The 22,927-nt window shown below is 35.3% G+C and overlaps 1 protein-coding gene across 7 annotated transcripts in view; it reads left to right on the forward strand.

Moving 5' to 3' along the window:
- The window catches only part of ADGRB3 (adhesion G protein-coupled receptor B3), a 486,594-nt gene that overhangs the window by 172,592 nt on the left and 291,075 nt on the right, over positions 1 to 22,927 (forward strand). For 4 of the 7 annotated variants that reach the window (XM_074861803.1, XM_074861802.1, XM_074861800.1 and 1 more), the window contains exon 3: positions 18,805 to 18,915. The exons of 1 other annotated variant lie outside the window; for it this stretch is intronic. In XM_074861803.1, the coding sequence (XP_074717904.1) occupies positions 18,805 to 18,915 (111 nt within the window). Of the gene's footprint in view, positions 1 to 14,770; positions 14,905 to 15,582; positions 15,682 to 18,804; positions 18,916 to 22,927 lie in introns of those variants that run through there. 2 more of the 7 variants (XM_074861806.1, XM_074861807.1) reach the window with 2 other exon arrangements.

A 22,927-nucleotide genomic window follows, 5' to 3' on the forward strand; every position in this document is an offset into this window, starting at 1 on the left:
GAGCAGCTGAGGGTGAAGTTACAGCTCTGTCTAACTTTCCTGTACTGACTGGTTTTCTATTTCTGTCTATTCTTGATGTATATTACTGTGTCAAAGGTGCACTATATCACCTCTGTATCATATGAAGGAATTCTCTAGATGAACTAAGCAGGACTGCTTAGTATACATTAAAATAAAGTAAAATTAAAAAAAAAAAAAAAAAAAAACAACACAACCAACCAAACAAAAAAACACAAAAAAAACCCAAATTATTTCAGAAGAAAAGAAATCCCCCAAATGTGTGTTGTAGATAAAGGATGTGTTGATACAGGTAGAAACATAGGGCTATTTAAAATGTATGGATATATGTTTTTGAAAGTTTACAAGAGTAATTTCCTGTGACTGAGCTCTGTGTGCTAAACACAAGTGTGGAGCTTTCCTTTACTTTTCTGAAGCCTGATGAAGTTAGGTGGGTAAGCAACTGTCAACTGCTTTCCTTACAAGTAGGTTACAGAAAGCTTTTGTGGAAATGGAACTAACAGACCAAGAATGAATTTTGGCTTAATGTCTAATGAAGGTATGTCTTAATTCTTACTTATAGATTGATAGATGAGAAATACTTATCATTAAAAAAATATATTGAAAATGATACCATTGCTAGTATAACATTTATGGAGCAAGTAGTAATTTGGGACTGAACTGTATTTCATGGGTTCTAGCATGGGAGACTTTAATTCTATGTGTATATGCATATGCAATAAAAATAATAGACTTTCTTACCTCCCTTTTCCCTCTTACTGATACTGAACATCTCCTCTCATCCTCTTCTTACATAGTCTAAGTAGCTAGTAAATATACAGTTGGCCCTTCTCCATTTACTGCTCTACTACAGTGGCATTTCCTATTCTTTTCAGATAGGATTTGCATTCCAACTAGTTCATTTCTTGCATTTTGGCTGTCTTCTTCTACAGTAATGCAATAGTTTATACTGTTTAACACACTGTGCTAACTTAAATGTTCAGATTTTGCATCATCATCCCTACCTAAAGTCATTTTGGTATTTTTCACATGAGTATTCAATTTCAGTATAAAACATAATTTTCATCTAACACTTTATTCTAATCCTGACTTATATTTTAGCAAGTGTACTTGCTCCCAGTCTAAAAGACCTTCAGTTAAAAAAACTTCTTTTAAAAACAGAATATTTCAAAGTAGAATATGTAAATAATGAAATACTACACCTTGGTGCTGATATTAGAGAGGAAGTCTGGAACAAATATGACAAAAAAAGGAATTTTATATTACTCTTTTTTTCTTCAAATTTTTCATACTTTACCAACCAGGTTTTGATAAGTCAGAGTGCCTATCAGAACATGTTAAGGAGATTTATATTCCTGAAATACTGTATGTATTTCCGAAGAAAAATGTAGAGGTAAATATTTTACTGTGGAGTTTCTAATACTACTTTTGATACAGGAATACAACAAATGCCATTTAACAAACAGAATACAAGATGCAAAACTTTTCCTTTTTCTGTTACCTATCTTGAGTTATTTTATATGTTGATAAATATAAGTGTATAGATACATTAAAGCTAAATGAAATACAACTTGACCCACCAGCAGATCTTAAAGTAGTATGATTACCAATGGGTTTCCCCAGTGTTCAGTATCAAGTCTGAGTCTTTTCAGTTTTTCATAAAGAGTAAATATAAAGCCACAGCTGACCAAAACAATTATTAGAGTAGTAAGTAATTCTAAAGATGGGGCAGTCTTTCTGGATGACTTCAGTATCTTGGTGTGCTGTGCTTTACTTTAATAATAAAGAGTAAGAATCTACACCCCCTGCTTGTAGTTGTGCCCTGAGGATTTAGAGAGATTAATAAATTAATTAGATTTATAGAGATGTTTATGGACATTAACATGAATACAGTGTAATGCTGGTACATAAAGGGGCAAAACGAACTTTAGGTGTACAAAGAGCAAGTTGGGGGGTCAAATAGAAAGATCTGGAGGATGTGAGGTATTTTTGTGGCCTCATGTAGTACTGTGGAAAACTGTACAGCTCAGAGGCTCTTAGGTACCAAAGGAACCTAAAAACTTAAGAGGAAGCAGAGAAAATACTCTGAAATTAAGTGCTTTTAGAAGGCAATAACAATAAAAAAGAAACAGATATTACTGGGAGGGAATCTAAAGAATTCAAATATAAAATTTGGGTCTTCCAGTTCACAATAATCTACATAGCCTGAGTGGCTGGGCAACAATTTTCCAATCAAACAGTCATACGAATATGTGCACTGCATTTATCAAAAGGAAATATTTCTAAATGACACGAATGAATCTTAAGCACTGCCGCTAGGATAATTTTCTTCTAAAAGAAAAAATAATAAATATATAACTAGAAAAAAACAGGCCTCCTCTTATTCTTAAGAAAAAAACCCACTCCAGCTCTATTTTAAGAAACATCTCTATCTTTCTTTTTCTGAGGTCCATCTTCTATGTCAGATGCAATAAATCTAAACCAATGTTCCCTCATGTTTGTTGACTTACAGCAAACAGCACAAAACAGCTTTATATTTTGCCCTTCCTAACACCCCAGGGCCATAGCAGTGGCAGCTTCCTGTAGATGTGAGCATTAGTGGAGGAGGGCCTGTTTGTTGTCCCGGTGCAGAGGCTATTCAGGCACTTTTGACAGCCATACTGACTGATTCAAGAGAAGTGAGTATGTTGCTCCCATTTTCACAATCAGATCTGCCTGCATTACTTTAGTCATTTTGGTCAAATGATATTGTACTTATTCAAAAGGGAGACAACGCTCTCCTCCAAAGCTTGGGTGATCTCGCTATCTCTAGGTGAAGACCACCGGATTCACCAAACTCTATAAGCAGGAGCCCTGTTCACAATTTGCAGACTCCGGCTGAAGAAGAAAAGGTCTTGTTATGGTTCTACAGTGACATATACAGATCTCCAGAACCTTGCTGTGATACGATTGATCAGACTTTGAATAAAATACCTACCACTGCCTCTCTAACAAGCACCCCACAGGCCTCATCTGTCACTGGTTATTTATATGAAAGTGACCTTAAAGTGATGTACAAGCAGAAGATGCTTAGGGACCACTGTATTGATGATCAAGGAAAATGTTCTACCAGGCTGTCCATGGCCACAGAACAAGCTCTTGAGGACAGCCTGGTGCTCAACCATCAGCCTCCCCACACAGAGCACTGCAGTGAGTCCTGTGGCCCGGCAGGATCTCAGGTCAGCTGTCTGCTCAAGTCACCAAAGGAAGGAGGAGAAGTGGAGACAGACATGCACTATGCACCCCTTCCATTATAAAACCATTCCAAAAACAGTATTCAGAGAGATCCCATTGGAAGGGTTATGAAGATGCAAAGCTCCTGGTTAGGAGCAAAAACTGAAGAGCTGGATTGTTGTTCTGCCCTGGACCAGGTCAGAAAAAATACACCATATTTAATTTGATAGGTTTTATTCTTTAATTAACATGTTGAGTGATCATGCTTTATAGTCTAATAGCTCTGCTTTCATGTGGGCTCAAAATGCAGCTAATATGTCTGCTTTTAGTTCAGTGCAGCAGTTTTGAACAGTAGCAGAATATTTATGAACTCCTACAAACCCTACCGTCAGCTGTAACTCCTTTTTCCTAATGAAAACTGCAGCTGACAAGCAGCAGCATCAATAGATTGGACATGATAAAAATTCACAGCCATGAAGCAGTATGCCAAGTCTGAAGCCGAACAAGATGACTGGTTTTAGGTACTCACTTTCCTGGTGGCTCAGTTTATTCATCCTCAGCACATGCAGAAAATATCAGCAATTTTTCCATCAGTGTGTAAGTATATGGAATAGGAAATATAAACAGATACATGGGTTTCAAAGATTCTTAACTACTATTTCATACTTGGTATAAATTTATAAATATTCATTTCTTAACAGCCTTATGGGGTGGGATGAACAGGGTTCGGAACTATTTATCATTTGGGTATTGCCTTTAATATTTTATCCGTGTATATGCTCGATGTAATTATGATTCTTGGATTACATCTCACATAATTATGATTCTTTTCTTTCTTTTTCACTAGGTAAAGTTACTATTATTTTTATTGTGAAGAAGCCTAATGTAGGAATTTACTTTTAATGTAAATCCTAGTGCACTTAAGTAGATGCAATAAAGTTTTTTTAATTTCTAGTTTTCCAAATTCAGTCATTGATATAATTTCTGGAATAACTGATTTTTTGCTTCATGAGACAGACAAAAAGTATTTGTGACTGAATTAAATGTGTAACTCAGAAAGGACTTTTATTTTCAGTGAGAGTTTTTTAATTAGAATTCAATTTCAAACTGTAGCTATAATGCAAAAAAAGAAAATAAGCTATTTCAACTTTTACAAAATGCTATTCCTCTTGTTTTCTCTTTTGTCTGAAACTTAGCTTAGTTCACATTAATCAATGAGTCTGGCCTTGAAACAGCTTTTTTATGAAATAAGCTCTTTATATGAAAAATATCACCTACGTCCCACTGGAATGTGCTGGTACAGCATTCATACAGTCAGTCCTGAATTAGGTTTAATGTTTACCTGTTCCTTTGCTCCATATTGTTACAGTGAACCAAAATAATCACCTGAAATTGTTTATGATATTTTTCTTCTGAAAAAAGTTACTTAGCTTAGAGGTTATAGTAACTAGTGATGTAAATAGAACTAAATATATATATAACATACTAAAATTTTAGTCAAGCAGAGCAGTTAAAAAAAAGTACTTCAGTTATATACCCTAAGGATACTCTGAATTAAGTTCAGATACAGCCAATGAAAATAGAAGCCCTGATGATTAAGTTACCCTTTGTCTTCCTCAACCCTAGAGTAGTCCTACAGTGAGCAGAGCCAGATTGACCCTGATCAGACATGTATGCATAAGTGATTTCTTTCCTTCTGAAGAGATGTTTTCCTTTTTTGATACATTTGTTTTCCTTTTTTGTTGTTTTCAATTTTTTTTGCTAGGCTGATTTTTTTTTTTTTAGATATTATTTAGTTAAGAATCATAGGACCCCTGCTCTTCCTGATGCCCTGAAGCCTGCAGCAGTCTCCTTTCTGCTACTTCAAATTCTGTGTCCTACAAGTAACTTTGTAAGTTTTCCAAGACATGTGAGAGGATCTACTCCTTGTAGAAGGCATGAGAGGAACCAGAAGGAACTCCCTCACAACAATTTACACCTTGAAGTAGTGGTGTTTATGCAGGCTCTTTACAACTTGGCCAGAAACTCTCCCCAGATCCTCAGTTTTTAAGTCTTTTTATTTAGAATCCCTAAACTGTGTTTTGACTCCCTCACACAAAGAAAGAGTTATCTCTAGGGCTAGCAAGAATTACCTTATTTAAGAATTTACACCTTATTTATATGCTTTGAACAGCACCTTCTTTTCAGACTAATATTCTTGTCTTTCTTGACTGCTACAGGCTTTGTCTAGAAAAGCACCAGTAGTCCAGTGATCACATATAATTTTTTCTCTACGGAAGTATTTTACAATTTTTAATCATAGAATGGTTTGGGTTGGAAGGGACCTTAAAGATCATCTAGTTCCAACCCCCCTGCCATGGGCAGGGACACCTTCCACTAGACCAGGTTGCTCAAAGCCCCGTCCAACCTGGCCTTGAACACGTCCAGGGAGGGGGAGGGGGCATCCACAACCTCTCTGGGCAACCTGTTCCAGTGTCTCACCACAATCACAGTGAAGAACTTCTTCCTCATATCTAATCTAAATCTTCTCTCTTTCAGTTTAAAACGATTACCCCTCATCCTATCACTCTCTGATAAAGAGTTCCTCCCTGTCTTTCCTGTAGGCCCCCTTTAGGTACTGGAAGGCCACTATAAGGTCTCCCCAGAGCCTTCTCTTCTCCAGGCTGAACAACCCCAACTCTCTCAGCCTGTTCTCATAGGGGAGGTGCTCCAGCCCCCCAGTCATCTTCATGGCCTCCTCTGGACCCGCTCAAGCAGGTCTGTGTCCTTATACTGGGGACCCCAGAGCTGAACGCAGTACTCCAGGTGGGGTTTCACGAGAGCAGAGGGGGAGAATCACCTCCCTTGACCTGCTAGCCATGCTTCTTTTGATGCAGCCTAAGATAATCAATTCTTTCTTTTTTAGTAAACTGCCCAGGTCCTGCCACAGAAACATAACAAAGGTATAGTGGCTGACATTTCTAACTTCAGTTTAGTATGTACCCAATGTACCGTAACATTTCATGCCAGTAACAATGATGGGCCTTGGAGTAATAAGAGAACAGCAGAGGGTAACAATAACAACAAAAGACGATCTCCCAACTGGCACTTTTTCTCATGGATTATTGTACTGTCCCATTTTTAATATTGGGAATAATTTATTGTCACTACATTTTAAAAGACTGCCACTTAGAGGCAAATCCAAGCTGACCTCATCATGAATAAGGATTTAGTGAAATAACACTTTAACTAGCTGTAATTGTTCCTATAATCTTAAGGATTAAAATGTATTGATATGCATAAGAATCCACACGGTCAAACAGAACATGGAGAAAGGAGCTAGAAAATTGTAATTTATTATTCTAGGTCTGTCAGTCCTGTGTGCTGCTCACAACCACAGGAATTAATCCATCTGGAGCCAATTCTGCTCACACAGCAGTTAATTCCATTATTTCATGACTTTTGATTTACACTGGTGGAGGTGAAAGTGTCGTCATTTGTGGGTGATGTTACTCTGATGTTCGGTATTAAAACCACAACGTAAGGCAGAATGACACTGATCTGTTCTTTTGATAGTGGGAAAAAATAGTTGAAATGCACCACATAGAGTGATCAAAATTATATGTAAGTGGTAACTGTGATTACCAATATAGGGGGTTGTATATTAGCATTAATGACTTATTTTTGGACAGAATCTGTTACATAAAAAATTGCTTCTTCATGTCTTTTGGGAACTTGTAATAATTTTTTAAAAATATAAATTAAGAAATGGGAACATCTGTTCTATGGCCTAAACTCTATACATGTGCTGTCATGTGGCACCAAGCCCTTTTCCCAGAGATAGATCCTGTGCACCCAGACTATCCTTTTGAGATGTTTTACATATGTTAGCATGTGGGCATTTGTATAATCATGTCTTGCATCAATGGGTTCTGCAGTTATCCTGGCAAATAAACTGCTCTGACTGGAGATATAACTACCTCAGGGCTCCAGAGTCCGTTCTGGCACAGAGCACTCCAGTTCAGTCAGGCTTTGCAGACCCATTGCTGCAGCACTTTCAAAACCTTCATTAAAACTAATGGACCGTTACTTTTGAAACCTAGGATTTTTTGAATAGATTTTAGTGGAATTTGCTACTTATATATCAAACAAATAATGATTTTAAAAAAACAGAATTGTATTTTCATTTGCCTAAAGTTGTTTCTAAAATAATAAGATTTCAGTTTTTAGAAGTACTTTATTTACTCTGAGATGTGAATGAATACCAAGTTGAAGTAACCTTTTTTTAAAAAATAAAAATAAAAGATCAAACTTAAATATATCCTGGAAAATGTAAAAATTATTCCACAAGATCACTACAGAATGAGTAGTCTCTGTATTAGGTCTAAAGCTAGGATTCTTTTTCTGTGGTCTTCTGAGAACTGGTACCTTGCAAGCTTCAATATTAGCTTTTCAGGCTACTTAACAGACTCTTGATGACTAGACTTAAGCAAATAATATACACTGTACAATTTTTGTGGTCAACATAAACAGTGGTTTTTTTCTGAATTTTCTGAACTTATAATGTCTTCTGCCTTATTCCCATTTTGAAGTTATCTGTTAACCACTTAACTGAATGTGAATATGTCTAATCTGTTCATTGTTGTAGTGTTAGAGCCACAGTAGTCTTAAGTACATAAGCAAGGCCAGGTTTGTAAGCGGCAAAAATAAAATGCCTAGGAATTTTGAAGTTTGATGCTTCTACTTCAGAGCTGAAGACTTGTGTGCCCAAAATCTATTTTCCCCCAATACTTCAGCTGTTCTAAAAAACCGCATTCTTTCCACCCACAAACACTTCTATTTCTCAATACACACTGTTTTTTATTTCCAGCTTACAATTCATATTGGCTAGCTGTGACTAGACATACTGCTTTTACGTTTCTGATTCTGATTCCTGATTGGACAATCAAAATATATACTGTTAAGTCTCTAGTGAGCAGATTCAGAAGTTCTTACCATAAATATTCCATTATACATGCTCACAGTAGACTGTATTTGAGAACACTTCTTCCAGGGAACTAAATCATTAGAATATATTCACAGAGCCAACACACAAGAGGCAAAAACATAATTTGAAGCAAATTCAATTTTTTGTTTGAAAATATCTTTGTATAAAAGAGATTTTTGTAGCTATTTTACTGAGCTACCTAGCGAGCCAATTCTTTTCCAGTCCTTTCTAGACAGCAGAGTAGGGGCAATGGGAGAGATTTATAGTATATCTGTGGGCAGATGTGAAAATAACTCTGCAGAGAATTCAAAAAAGGTTCATAGTTAGGAGCAGCATAATAAGATTCTAGTCTTAAGCCTGTCTTAGAGAGCCCTGATACACATGCCATTTGTAGGTCTCCAGCTGTTGAGAGAAAGTCTGTTTGCACTAAGTAAAACACCACTAGCTGTACCACTTCTCACTGAAAGAGATACTAGTTTATCTATGTCCATAAGCAATAGGTCATTCTGAGAATGCATTTACATAAGTTACAGTCAGAGTTCGCAGCTTAATGAGTATTGCAAACTCTATAGTTCTAACTCCAGAACTAATCATCTTCACTGAAAAAATCCCTGCTTGTAATGTCCAGACATTCATATATGTTGACTATTGGCATCATTTCTTCAAATGATGGATCATGATGAGCTAAGACAGATTTTAGGTAACCACATTGCATCATAATATGCTGACAAGCTGAAATGAGTTACATGAGATGTATCTTGCACAGCCATCAGGGAATAGATGTTTTTTAATGATCCTTATTATTGACATCTGTAGGAGAAGCAGCCACAATTCTCCATAGAGTACACTTCCATTAATCATTCTGGAGGTCAAAAGGTATAGATTGTTGCAGTAATATTTGCAGGAGATGCATAAGAATTTTAAAAGAAGTGATTCAAGTGTCTGACATCATGTAGGGATGTAGAAACAATAAGGATACTAAAATCAGTTACTTCGATGCTTATTGATGAAAGGCAGGCATGCTCTTCCACCTCTGAGGGTGATACCACTTCAGTAGTGTCATCCCCATTGTTCTCCCAGAGTATCAATGTCATGTTGACTAGACTGTGTTTTCTGTTGCTTTCTAATGTAATCAGAGAACTGGACCAGGAGGCACTTTGCTATGGTTGAGTAGAAATTTCTGTCACAGCTACAGAACAGCATTTTAAAATGTTTTAAAAATCATGGATATGCCAAAAAAAAAAAAAAAAAAGGTATACCAATGGCTCTCAGAGTAATGTGTGTATTTTGTAGACCTGTAGAGCATCATTATCATAGTCTCACTAATTCTAATGAATTCATTTTCTCAACCCAGTAAAGTGATGATGTTCCTAAGTTAAGAATAGTATATTGTGATCAGATAGATTATGCCCATTGAATGCATCTACTCTTAGGTGAATTTTTCTGCTATAATTTTTTATATGATGGAATTAGGTATTTCATCTGGTCTTAAGAGAGAAACCTTGCACCTTTGCTATTCTTTAATGCAGGCTTCAGGGTGAACTTCCTTAGAGGTAGTTGACAAACTCTTATGTAGCTCAGCTCTGCAGTTGAACAGTTAATTTGCTTTTATAGAGGCGTAGAATGGGCAACACCTGTCAAATAAGCCAACCATGTAGTCCTCTCTGACACTATGGGCCATAGAGGTGAGAAGGATGTGTTAGCATATGAGCTCAAATATTTTCTGTAAGTGTGGATTATGCAGTAAGAGTGAAGGAGAACACTGCTTTTTAGCCTCAGTGTGATATCTGGGTCCTCAAAATCATTAAATTAATTGCTGAGTCTGAGAATCTCAGAAACCTAGAAAAGTGTGCTTTTACTAAATCCAGTGAAAACATCTAACAGATTTTTTAAAAATCCTGAAAGATCTAGGTACAAGTGATTTTGATTTATAGTTTTGGGGTAAATCTCTTATGATTTTTCCTACTTAAAGTCCCATGCATGTATTTCTGAAGGAAGGATTTAGTTATTGTGAAAATCAGTTCCGAGGTTTAAATTTTGAATTGCTGGTTTTCCTTTCATTTGTGTCATGCTTCCCATTAAGGTAAATCACAGAATTACACAGACTAGAGAAGAGTTATTTATGGGTTGTATTTGTTAAAGCCATAGGTGTCACCATAAACGTTCAGACCTTTTAAGAGGTTCCAGGTCCATTCTGGAAACCATCGCAACACTCTACCTGTCAGGGGGCTGTGCCATACACACATCTCTCAGGCTGAAATGGGTGGAATAGTATGTTGAAATTGCATGCAGGTGATCGTTAACTTTCCATTGGTGGTTAACAAAGGCTATGTATCCTTGTAAACAGGTTAGATAAACCTCTTAGCTCAGAGTAGAGATTTGGAAGAGGTGTCTAGACCACATCCTTAGCTGACAAAATTTTCCTTGTCTGGGTGGAACCAGGGCAGTTTACAGCAGCCAAAGCTCCTCTCTTCTCCTCCTCCTCTCCTCCTCCTCCTCCTCTTCCTCCTCTCCTCTCCCTTCTCCTCTCCCATCTCCTCTCCCTTCTTCTCCTCTCTCCTCTCCTGTACATACAATTTAGCAGCTACTCATGATGTCTGTATACAAACAGCCAGCTTTTTGGTACCACAAATGATAAACATGTAATGTGCAAAATTCACATCCAGTGACACTTCCTCCATATTTTATTATTCTTTTGTAAAAATAATTTAGCAGAGTTAAACAAGGACAAGAAAATGCACTTAAAAAGGCATGCAATATTATTTAGCTTCACCTAGCTTTACCACTAGGTAAAAAAAACCCTACACTCAGTTTGACTGTGCTTACTGAGTAGTTTGCAGTGCCTGTTATTTAAAACAATGATTCTTGTTCCTTTTCTTCATACAGCTTCAGAATCTTTCACAGGCACTAAACTTCCCTATCATAAATCCATAGATAATTCATCTCAAATCTTTAATGAATACTTCTATCATGTAGAAAAGATTAGGCAACCATCTGCAGGAATGTCTGCGGTAAATAGTTTCAGGGCAAGGAAATAGTCTAGATGTCCTTGTGAATCCTGCTTTCTACAGTTACCTTTACTTACTTTTCAGTGTTTCTAGAACAGAAAAGAAAGAGAATGAAGTTATGGAATTCAAGAATAGCTTAGAAAATTACAGTTTATCCTCAGTCATCTTCTCATGAGTTGTAAATGTATAGAGCAATAAAGAGGAACATACTAGCCTGTGTGTAATATGTAGGTAGCTTGCTGCAGTATTCAGTAAAAAGAGATTGTTTATATAAAAACATTACTATTCTGAAATAGCTACTGCACTGGGTAACCGTATCAATAATTCAATTAATTAAATACAAGAAAAAAGCAAAATATTTAATGCAGAAGTAAAATAGTATGAAATGTAAAAAAGCAATGAAGATACCAAAATATTATTATGATACTATGATTTGAATTTTTAAAGGCTACACATGAATAAGTTATTATAGCAGAAACATTAAAATGATGAGAATACTACAAGAGAATGCATTAAAGATTCTTCATTTAAAAAAGCAAAAATAAATAAAGGTAATCCCCTCTGTTTTCATTCTTTAATGTCTTATTACATCCATGAATTTCTTGAGAGAACAATAGGGAATATGAGAAAATAATATACTGCTGAATTTAGAGGATTTTAATGTTAAACTTCATAATGTAAATTTCCTTGATCAGTTTTATTATTTTTGATTTGAATACAAACATTTTGGGATGGATTGTTAGGGAAATACTTGAATGGGAAAAATGTGAACTGCCGAGCAACTTCTGCATACTGGCCACGATAATTATAAAATATGTCAGATTTAGTAGATATAAATGGGTAAAGCTGCAATTTTGTCTTTCATTGACCCCTCCTTTTCCTCTTTGCTTAGTTATAATTCTGCAAAGCACATGTGAAAACACACTACCTGCTGTGGTGACATTTTACATTCATTTTGAATAGATATGAGTCACTTAGCTAGATTCACATGCTCAGTTTCTCCTGTCTAGGTGCAAGATGATGAGCAATTGGGCCCAGGAAGGCAAGTAACAGAGCTTGCACAGTTTCAACATTCTGTGCACATGCAAAGTGAATAAATATTACATCTTTGTGATATTTTTCGCTGACCAAATCTGTAACCATGAATAAACAGGTTCAGATCCCACTGAAGATAATGGCTGGCCAAGGGAGTCACTGCAGAGATGCACAGAAAGACAGCAGATTGCATTGACACAAGAAAGTCTAGGTCATCAGAATTTGTGCTATAATTTATATTTTGATTCAGTAATATTTAATTTCTTCTGTCATTAAAAATAGCAGCAGTAGTATTAATCCAACATTATTTCCTAGGAGCAAATGAGTGTCACTAGAGACAAACACAAACTAATTACCTATGTACAGTATGTTCACTGTTTAGAATGCATAATTATTTTCCCTAACTTTTTAAAAGATGAAATAGTGCATACATATATGTATGAGTATATCTCTGTGTGCAAGAGACAGGGAATCTTATATCTAGTTTCCTACAAATGTTAACCTCTTTTACTTGAGAAAACACAAGAGTGTCTTATAATAAAAAAAATTATTTCCTTAGTACAAATACTATTACCTTTCATGTTTCCACTACTATTAAAATCCTCTCCATGTTTTCATGAGTAATAGGATACCTTTCTCACTGTGTTCATAAATACAGCTCAGTTCAGATCTTAATTCACTCTAGTGAAAGAAATTATTCCATTCAGTATGAAACTGGTCAAAGATCTTCTATACTGTTTTGGAGAGCCAAAAGAGGACTTTTTATGGGACCAAGATCTATGAGGAAGTAGGCAAAGACTGTTTTAAGAACGTTTTCCACATTCGCTAAGAAGAGGTTCCCATGGAAATCTAGTTCAGCTAATAGCTATGTAACCATTTTGGCAACCTGCCTGCCTGGTGAGGAAATATCATTTTGAGGGGTTCCCATAGAAAGCTGTAGCTTAAATCTGTACTGCAGAGAGATTAAATTCACCAAAGCCCTGAAGCTGTGTCCTGCAAATGCAGCATTTGAGAACAAGTGCTTCCTTGTGGAGCCTGGGTGCCCTGTTACACTGAAGCAGGGCTGGAGACAGGGAAGGGAGTGCTCCTGGGATTTTATTCTCTTTTGTCACAGGGTTCACTGTAACGTAAAAACAACTGCAGTTTATGTTTTATTTCCTTTGGGTGTTTTGTTTTGTTTTTTTAATTTCTAGCCCTAGAGAAGAGGAACTAAAAAAAAAAAAAAAAACCAAACCCAAAAAACCCCCACAACCCTCTCCATCCTTTGAATGTAATATTTTTTAAAAAAAATATGTGAGAGAGAATTTTATAGTGCAAAAGAAACAGAAAGTCCCAGCTTCTCAATTCTATGCAAAATTGTGCTTCTAAGTCAACACACATTCTGCCATCTAGTGACCAGAAGAAACTGTACTGACCAGCGGCAAGCATGACAAGAAACCTACTGCTGCATATTGCAATAGTATTTTTGTGGGAGAAACTGTAGAATGGGCTACAAAGAAGTTAAATGTGCAGGAAACTTTTTCAACTTCCTGGAAGTCTGCAATTAATCAGATCATATTGAAATCAGTTAATAGCTCAGTCCAAAAATTAAACAATCTGGTTCTTTATATATTTCTATAGCCCTCTTCTTTCTTCCTTTCCCTCTCTGCACCCTCTAATTCCCCTTCCCCTGGGACTTACATAAGCATTTTGCATAATTTCTTGGAAGAACATTTGTGTGTTTGCACAGAGAGGATGCCATGCTACTGCACGTGAGACAGTTTGCATTAATGCACGTTCTGGCTGCAAGGCCTTTAATATTCATTCCATACTCGAGTAATTGAAAACACTCATTTGACTATTTACAGTTCAGGAGTGGGTAGGACAGTATGAAGTACACTGCCAGAGTGCTGTGGGTGAGAGAAGAAAATAACAGTCACTTTGGGGAATCGATTGCCACTTTTTGCTTTTAAGGGTCTGATCAGCCTTCAGGGAGCTGCTCACCATCTCACCTTTCAGACAATTCAGTACAAGCGATTCTCAGAGGTTGCTTTACATTTTACGTGCCCTCAAGGGGTAACCCTAAAGGTCTCAGAATCACTTTTTTTTAGTTCAACAGTTCATCCATGCTGTTGTCACCAACTACTATGCTGAAAAAGGCTTTTTTTATTATCGCCAGTGTGTTCTGTGCCATTAATAGCACAATTCATAGTAGATGGTATAACCAGATCAATACATTTACATTTACTGTGAAGGTCCCATGAAATGTGACATAAAAATAGCCATAAAAGCCAAACCAACATGGTTTATAATGTCATCTGATGACTAGGATATATATGTAACAGGTTTACAAATACTATTAAAGAGCCTAGGCATAAAATCTGTTTGACATGTACCTTAACTTTAATGATTATCCACTTGTCAAAGAGCAAAAACTAACCATTGGTGAGTAGAACCTTGCAAAGCTGGTATTTTTCTTTTGTATTGCTCAGTCTTCCTACCTTGCATTTTTATACTGTTAACAGATGTTTTTTCTTCTTTGTTCCTACAGAGAGCACATGGCACCTCTCTTCTCTCCTAAAAACGTACACCTACATTGGCCGCAAGATTTTAGATTCTCCTTTAAAAACTAAAAAGGTTACTCAATAGGAATAAAAATTCCCATAACATAACATAAAACTAAAGGTAAAGCCAATGGGACTACAGATAAGAGTTGTTGTAAATAATACTCAACTGTAAACTTCGGAATTTCAGACATCATTGTTATTTTTTTTTTCACTCCTAGAAGGCATGGAACTATATTACATGCTTCAGAGTTATATGTAAAATGAAATGATAAATCACATCCATATTAAGATATATGCATTGCTAAGATACTTTCAGGTATTGATCCATTGTGTACAGCTGAGAAGAGAAAGAATATGCAGCCTATTGCAGGAAACTATTGTACTTCCATAGCCACCAAAGGACCACTGACAGCAGGATACATTCTTTTATCAGATAACTAAACCTCAGATTTTCTACCACAAATGTTTGGAATATGTTATGATTTGTTATAAGTCACGGTCTGGTTAAAATGATCTATTCAAGGTTCTCCATAATGCTATTTGTTATTTACATTTTGAGATATTTCTTTACGAGTTTTATTCTCATGCAGGTAGATTATAGCATTAACAATGTAATAAAAAGCATTAAAACCCTTTCATGTTTTCAGATTTAACTTAGAGTCACACTGGTGATTTCTGGATCAAGCCATGTACCCATCTGCTGCTGAAAAGTTTCATTGCCCCTCTTTATTTAATGAAACAATCTGATTAATATCAATGTTTGAGGCAAGGACTGTCCTGTTTCCTCCAAGGGAAAATTAGGACAGGCATCACCAAAAACTTCTGTTCAGAAACTGATGTCTGCAAAAATACCTTTTTCTGGGATAGAAAACTTATTTTCAGCAGCAAGAACTAGGTAAGAACAGTGAGAATGAGAAAAAATCCTTTATTCAGAATCTCAATTCAAACATCCAATATTATATTCCAGACATCAGATCTTGAATCATGCTGACTTGACCTTACAGGATATCTCTATGCCAGATACTGTCTAGAGTAAGATGGTTCCTATCACCTTTCCCACACAAACAGGTTCTTGAAAACACTGTGCCGTTTAGTCATACTTTAGGCTGACTTGGGTTGAAATGCTTTCCTACCCCAGAAAGCTTTTAAATACTTCTCTGTGAAGTATTGAGGGAAAACAAATGCATAACTAATTCATCTTCTGCATTCATTATTTAGCTAGGATCTGAAAATGGAGGAAAGTTTTATTCTATTTAGCATTTATTGTAAACTATGGCAGTCACTTAAGTTAGATATTTTATTATAAAATGCTTCATAAAAATGCACTGCTGTTGAGCTTCTTAGGTTAATTTTGAGAGCACTGTTTGTACTTACACACAGAAACTGGAAACTTCTGATCCCATTACGAAAATGTACTTGACCCTTATTTTTCTTTTCTTATGAGGCCTGAATTTTAATGAGGCCTTAAAAGTCCTCACCCATGCCAGTACACTGCATTTCCTGTTACAGCTTTTGTTCTCATGCAGCTTTTGTTTAAATACTTCAGCTGAATATGAAAATGAGAGCACTGCTTAAGTCTAGTTCTATTTTTTAACAAAACTTATAAAGAAATATTTTTATCTTTGTTATGAAACATTAACTTTAATATATATTTACTATATAAATGCTTAATATATCAAAGGGAGATTAGTTGAAAAGCGCATCTCAAAGACCATCAGCAATAGTTGAAGTGAATTGAATGTGTAAACTAAAAATGTGTTGCTAAGTGGAAAAAATGAAAAAGTTGAGGCATGATTAGATCCTACATCAACAACTTGTGGTTTAATTTGATTGGTGATACTCGTGAGTACCTCCGTTGTTGTGAATGGAGCTACACTGGGTATAAACCACAACCCTGGAAACTGATCTCCCAAACTTCCCTTTGCCTCTTCACCAGAGGTCTCTGTCCTGCAGGACTTTGCTTGTGCCTGCCTCAAGCACAGGATGTTGCAGGACTGGTACTGGAGCATTCACCACCTCCCTGTATGCCTCTGGAAAGCCTTCCTCCAGCAAAGGTCTTCCATTATTGCACTCTGTAACTTAAAATATAGAATTAAGTCTTCTGCAAGAATGGTGCCATATCCTCTACACTGCCTAATGAGCAGGCAGCACGCAGGCAGCAAACTCAGAGCAAACATGCCTTGCTTTTACAGCCTCTTCAGGGGAAAAGCTCTGTAAAGTCTCTTGTCTTTCAGCATGTTGGTAATTACAGTTTAAATGGTCATCTGTATTGCACCTTGTAAAAATTGTGAGAGTATCATTCTAATCTTAATTTGCATTAGAATATTGATTGTAAAACTTATAGTAAGAGATTTCACACAGAATAAAAAGCTGTCGTAAATCAGAGGAGCTGTAGAAGAGGTGTATTTTGTAAAAATATATTCATAACACACACATGTATACACATACATATATGTATATACATTACATGTATGTATGTGTATATATTAATTATATTTTATATGTATTTCTGGGATGTATTAAAAATGTTGAATGTTTAATTCTCAAAATATATTTTATTAATTAGATTTTCAAATATTCTCTTTAGCATGCAAACTGCATTGCTGTTCTCAAATGAATAATTAAATTTATATTTTAAGTGGTACCATTAATGAATATTTACAAAAAGGAAACACTAATTTGGAGAAATATAATAATAATTTACTAGAACAAAAAAACCCCCTCTCTCTGCTGACTGACCCCTTAAAAATATCTTTGTCTTTTATTATTTCTTTACTCCAAACAGAAATTTAAGTATGTTTAACGATTTATCAAAACAATGTGTTTTCAAATAATATTTATTAGTAGCATTTACATCTTATATAATGTTTTGCATCTTTTGAGGCAGGAAGGTAAGTTTTATTATCTTCATGACTTTACAAATTGGGGAGAATTTTGAATTTTGCGTTTGCAAGGTGACCGTCCAGCAGAAAAGTATTTTTTAATGTTTATATTCCTAGTGCTTCAGACACCTTCTGCCTCATCAGAAACTTCATGTGGTTGTAGTTGGAGTAGTTTAAATGTTAACCCATGTTTCCCAGCACACACTTTCTAAATTAGAGTCCCAACAAAACCTGAATATTTAGCACCAAGCTGCAGGCAGCTGTGTGTGCTTGGGAGGACCAGAGGGAATTGTGCTGAAGACACAGCAGCCCCCCCAGTAAGTGCAAAAGGACCCTCCATATTTCATCACCGAAAGGAAAAATGGAGTCTGAGGTGAGAAGGCTAGTGGCTTTGCTTAGGACCAGAGAGGGGAGATGACAGCAGTGATAGGATAAAAAATGAAGCACTCCTGTCTCCCACACTCTGGGCCTTTATGTAATTGTTTTTTACATATATTTCCCTATTAAAATCAGTGGGGACTTTTTAAATACCGAGGGCAAGATATAACCTATAGTCTTTATAACAGAGGTTTCAGAAAGGAAACAGTTCACAAGCACTTGTTCTACTGGATTCAGCCTAAAAATTAAGCAGTTCATTGGCTAACTTATTATTATTTTGCATTGCCACCCAAAGATGACTCATTATCTCTGTTGAAGGCTTCATTAGCCTGAAAGACAAGTGCAGAAATAGAAGTCCTCTGGAGGAGCAGCAGGTTCTGCCACAGAACAGCAATGTCTAACACTGTCAATCATTTTCTGGTGTGGTTTGCACTGATTAAAAGTATAGGAATAAAATGTCTGCATTTGAATAATTGTTTTTGTTCCGTGTCATACAGCTGATTTATAGTATGTGTCACTACACTGAATGTTGGTTCATACAATAAAACCATGTTTGAAAAGCAGCAGACACAAATTTAAGTATTTATTTATTAAAAGCTGAGCGTAGCAAAGTTAAGTTGATGTTAACTGCCATGATCACTTGCCTGACTCTTACCAGCAACTTCCAGGTATGTTTAGGAACATATTGCATGAGACAGTATGTGACTTTTGAGAAATGTCTACACACAAGCTTTCATAAACCTTTATTCTGTCTTTAGAATTTGGAATGATGGGAGATCATACAATTAAAAGTCAGCGACCTCGATCTGTTCATGAGAAAAGGGTCCCTCAGGAACAAGCTGATGCTGCTAAATTTATGGCACAAACTGGTAATACATCAGTTACATTTTTCTATTTACTGTTGTTAATTTTAGCAAAACCACTGCATGTTTCCATAATCTTTTGCTGCATATTTGTCAGTTTTCTAAGCTGATACTTTTTTTGAATCATTTATTTTTTTTTTCACCAGTTAAAGTCCATAAATAAAGTAGCTGAGAATTAGGTAGATCATACAAAAACATGCACTGTGAATGTGGATACTGAATCATTTAGTGTAAGCATGAATTTCTTTAGTAGTAAAAGCAGTCTCACATGTACAAAACACAGGACTGTGACATACTAACTTTCTTCCAAAGATGTTAAGAACATGCTTCAGAATTTCTATATAAATAGACTGAGCTCTAATCCCAGCTTTAGGCATTTATCAAATTAATTAATTAGTAGGGTGACTTTAATGTGCATACATTCAGCATTTACTATCTTTGGCCCAGAACAACAGCCTATTCTCTAGTTTCCAGATTCATAATTGCTAAATTAAATTGGCCATAAGTAGTTTTTAATTGGATGTGCAAATTATCTAACAGCTTTTCATCTAAAACATACTTTCTAATTTTGTTGGAGCGACTTCATCTTCTTTAGATAAAGATACCAAAATGATATTACAAACCTAGAGCTGAAGTAATTGAAAAAAAAAAAAAAAGCCTGTTTACCAACAGTTACCAACGGTTACCACAGCTGCCTTTGAGGTTAAATGATAAAATTTCAGTGGTGCGTTGAATTAAGCTCTCATACACCAAAACTTCTGCCCATTTTGACATCAGTAATGATCTGTGTATCTGTTGGTAAAATCTCTTTAATGGTTCCCTACACACTGCATTCCAGTAAGTTACTGTGTTGAAAATCTTGTGCCCCATAATTATTGTATGGATTTGAAACAATTTACTCTGTATTCCATAGTTACTAACCTAGAAAATATGCCTGCATCAGTCATACATAATGCTTCCAGTTTATATTCACTTTAGTAAAAGAGCTATAATTGCTTCTAGTTATATTGCATGTTGACTTAGTAGTAGGGTGCTTTACCTAACAGATTTGCAGAAATCAATATATTAAGTAATCTAAATACATATATAAGCCAATCAGTGTAGATCTGTTTGGTAAAGAATTTAGAAGGGGAAAAAGTCTGTTTCCCTCCTATTAATCTGTGGGACTACTTTTATGGCTAACTCCCAGTTGATACAAATGTAAGCAAATGTAGCGAAAGAAGGAGCCTAGAACCCTCTTGGTCTCCTTGCAGTTTTTGTTTAGGCAAGTAGAACTTACTGCTTACATACCTAGCTCAGATTTAGAGTGTTAGTTGCTTACTACATAGAATAACACCTTTGCTTTTATGCTGCTTCTTGAATTCATACAATTACTCCAAAAAAATAAGGTAATCTGTTTTATTTCCTCATATAAATCCCTAAAACTTTCGTATTATCAGGTAAAACTTGTATTTGATAATTTCTAGTCATGCATTGCAGTGCATCTATTATGGGTGTTAGAGAACTGCATTATAAATGCAGCATTTATACCATCACCTTCTGATGGATTGTGTGTGTGGAGTGGGAGATGAACGTTCAAAATTATACAGGCTTGGTTTTCGAGGTCCTGTTCTGAAAGCATGTGAGATATATCAGCAGAGCATATAAATTTACATGTCCAACTTTGAGGAAATCTATATTTTACATACTGTAGGTTAACCCATTTTAAGTAATAAAATGTGCTCTTTTTGGACATACTAATTTTCATCTCTTCATTTTGATTTTCCTTTGTAGTGATCATTGCATATTTTCTTCACCTCTAATGCATCCATTTTCTTGTGATATAATTAATGTGATATCTTCTTAAACTGATTCATAAGGTTTTTTCTAACATACCTATCTCATGAATTTACCCATGTACTAAGAAGTCTAATAGCCTTTAAAGTAAATGGATACTGAGTTTATGAGGTTTCTTATATTTTAAGCCTGTTTAATATTTTATTTTGTGTAATAATAAACCAGATGTAAAACTGCATCAAAATGTTTGTATTGTTTTAAAAGGAAGAGAGATAGGAATAGAGAATTGTCCTGGAAAAGATTCATGAAAAGCATTTAATACTGTTAGAATAGTGAACTTAATCCACTGAATTTTGCTGGGAATGGAAGAGTTTTAAAACGTGGTATTAAAATACGCATTTTCCTGTTTGTTTGTGAGTGATCTGAGGCAGTAAAACATTTTATTTAAAAAAATAATATTCTGTGAATAATTTATTGTCCTATATTTGTCATTTTATGTGTTTGGACTGATCCTTCCCTTAGGTGTTATGGGATTTAGAGAGTATAATACAGGTAAGTGTTACACAGATCAATGAGGCCTTCCATACAGTAAGTTATGTTTCCTCTTACATATCAAGCAGCAGGGGAGAATAAGGGCTTAGTAGCTTGCCAATAGTTAATTTTAGATTGTAGGCTTAATATGATAGATCTAAAAGTTTAAGAGTTCTCAAGTAATGGAAACTAGAAGGAAAATAAAAAGTAGCCCTTCTGAAATTTTCAGTTCAGAAAAGAAAAAAAAAAATGGAAAAGAGATAAAGAGAATAATAGAAGATGTATTTACAGAATACGTAGGCAATCTAGGTTTATTCTAGAAAATAAAGAAGTCTTTATTTTCTTAAATTAAAAATAGTTAACTATGCTATATGTCTGTAAAGATGTTTCCCTGTGTTAAAATATTTTAAACTAAGTAATAATCATACTCACAGCAGTACAAAATACTCTGAAAAATTAAAAATTACCAAAAAACCATAATGCATTGTGCAAAAGGAAGCGAAGCAGCTGGTGAGATAAATTTGTTCTTTATTTTCTCTGATTTTACTCTTTTTGCACCATACATCATGTTGATGTGGAGAATCTTGCTCCAGCAAATGTTTAAGCCTTCTATCCTTTACATATGTTGAAGTATATTGCTAGATTCTGCCTTTTGTGAATGGACAGTACATATATGCTCAGAACTTCTAATAATTAATATTAATTTCAAAATTCACTCAATACAATCACATTCTCAGTATCATGTTACTGCTACTTTTCGTCATATTCCAAGGGTTAAGAGCAGTTTTTTATTACTTTAAGATATCCAAAACTTTATTTACACTGAGTATATATGACTGTTTTACATAATGAGGAACACCCTGAGAAACACAGCTTTGATTTTTTCTGCTGTTTGACCTTTCAACTAAACCATTTAAACAAAGGCAAAGTCAAACTTCAAACACAGGAAAAGACAAAAAATATTAGCCTAGAAACCCATAGTAATACAGGTATTTTTACCATGTACATAGGACTTATAGTACGTATTGTATAATTGTTAATGTCTACCTACATATTAGCTATATTTGCCATATTATATCATCTAACCTAAACCCAAGCCATGTAACAACCTAATCAAAATGCTAAATTCATATCAGAAAAATGATTAAAACAATAATCAGTGATTAAATTTCTCATTTTTATCACCTAACAGATAAAGAAAATGACTACAAAAATCACTTTGGTGAATATTTGTATGTAAAAAATCTCATCAATTTGTCCTTGGCCATAGAAATTTTTAGAATTGTATATGATTTCATGAAAAGCAGAGGGATTTCTATGCTAATTATAAAACATTCTGTCTTCTTACTGAATAAGAAGAACATTTTTTAAAAAGCATTGAATAGCCTTAGAATTGCTTCTTAGAGGACTAGCAGAGACAAGCATTTTGCAAAGGTTTCATGCTTGGCCTCTGGGAACAAAAAAAAAAGAGCTTGGACAGATGCTTGCTACAAAAGCGCAGTGTCAAGAAATAGTATGTCATTTACTGCATTCTTGGAAAATAACACCAGAGTCTTCCTGGTTTGCAGACATTCCCTTGATTGTGACCAATATCAAAACTTTTGGAAGACTAGAGGTATATTGATATAACTTAAATTTTAAGCAAGCTATTCAAGACTGAAGGTTGTACCATGCCACTGATTTTAAAGCAGAAAATCCCATTTGTTTCAAA

The sequence above is a fragment of the Strix uralensis genome, chromosome 3 (genome assembly GCF_047716275.1).
Source record: "Strix uralensis isolate ZFMK-TIS-50842 chromosome 3, bStrUra1, whole genome shotgun sequence".
Taxonomy (NCBI): Eukaryota; Metazoa; Chordata; class Aves; order Strigiformes; family Strigidae; genus Strix; species Strix uralensis.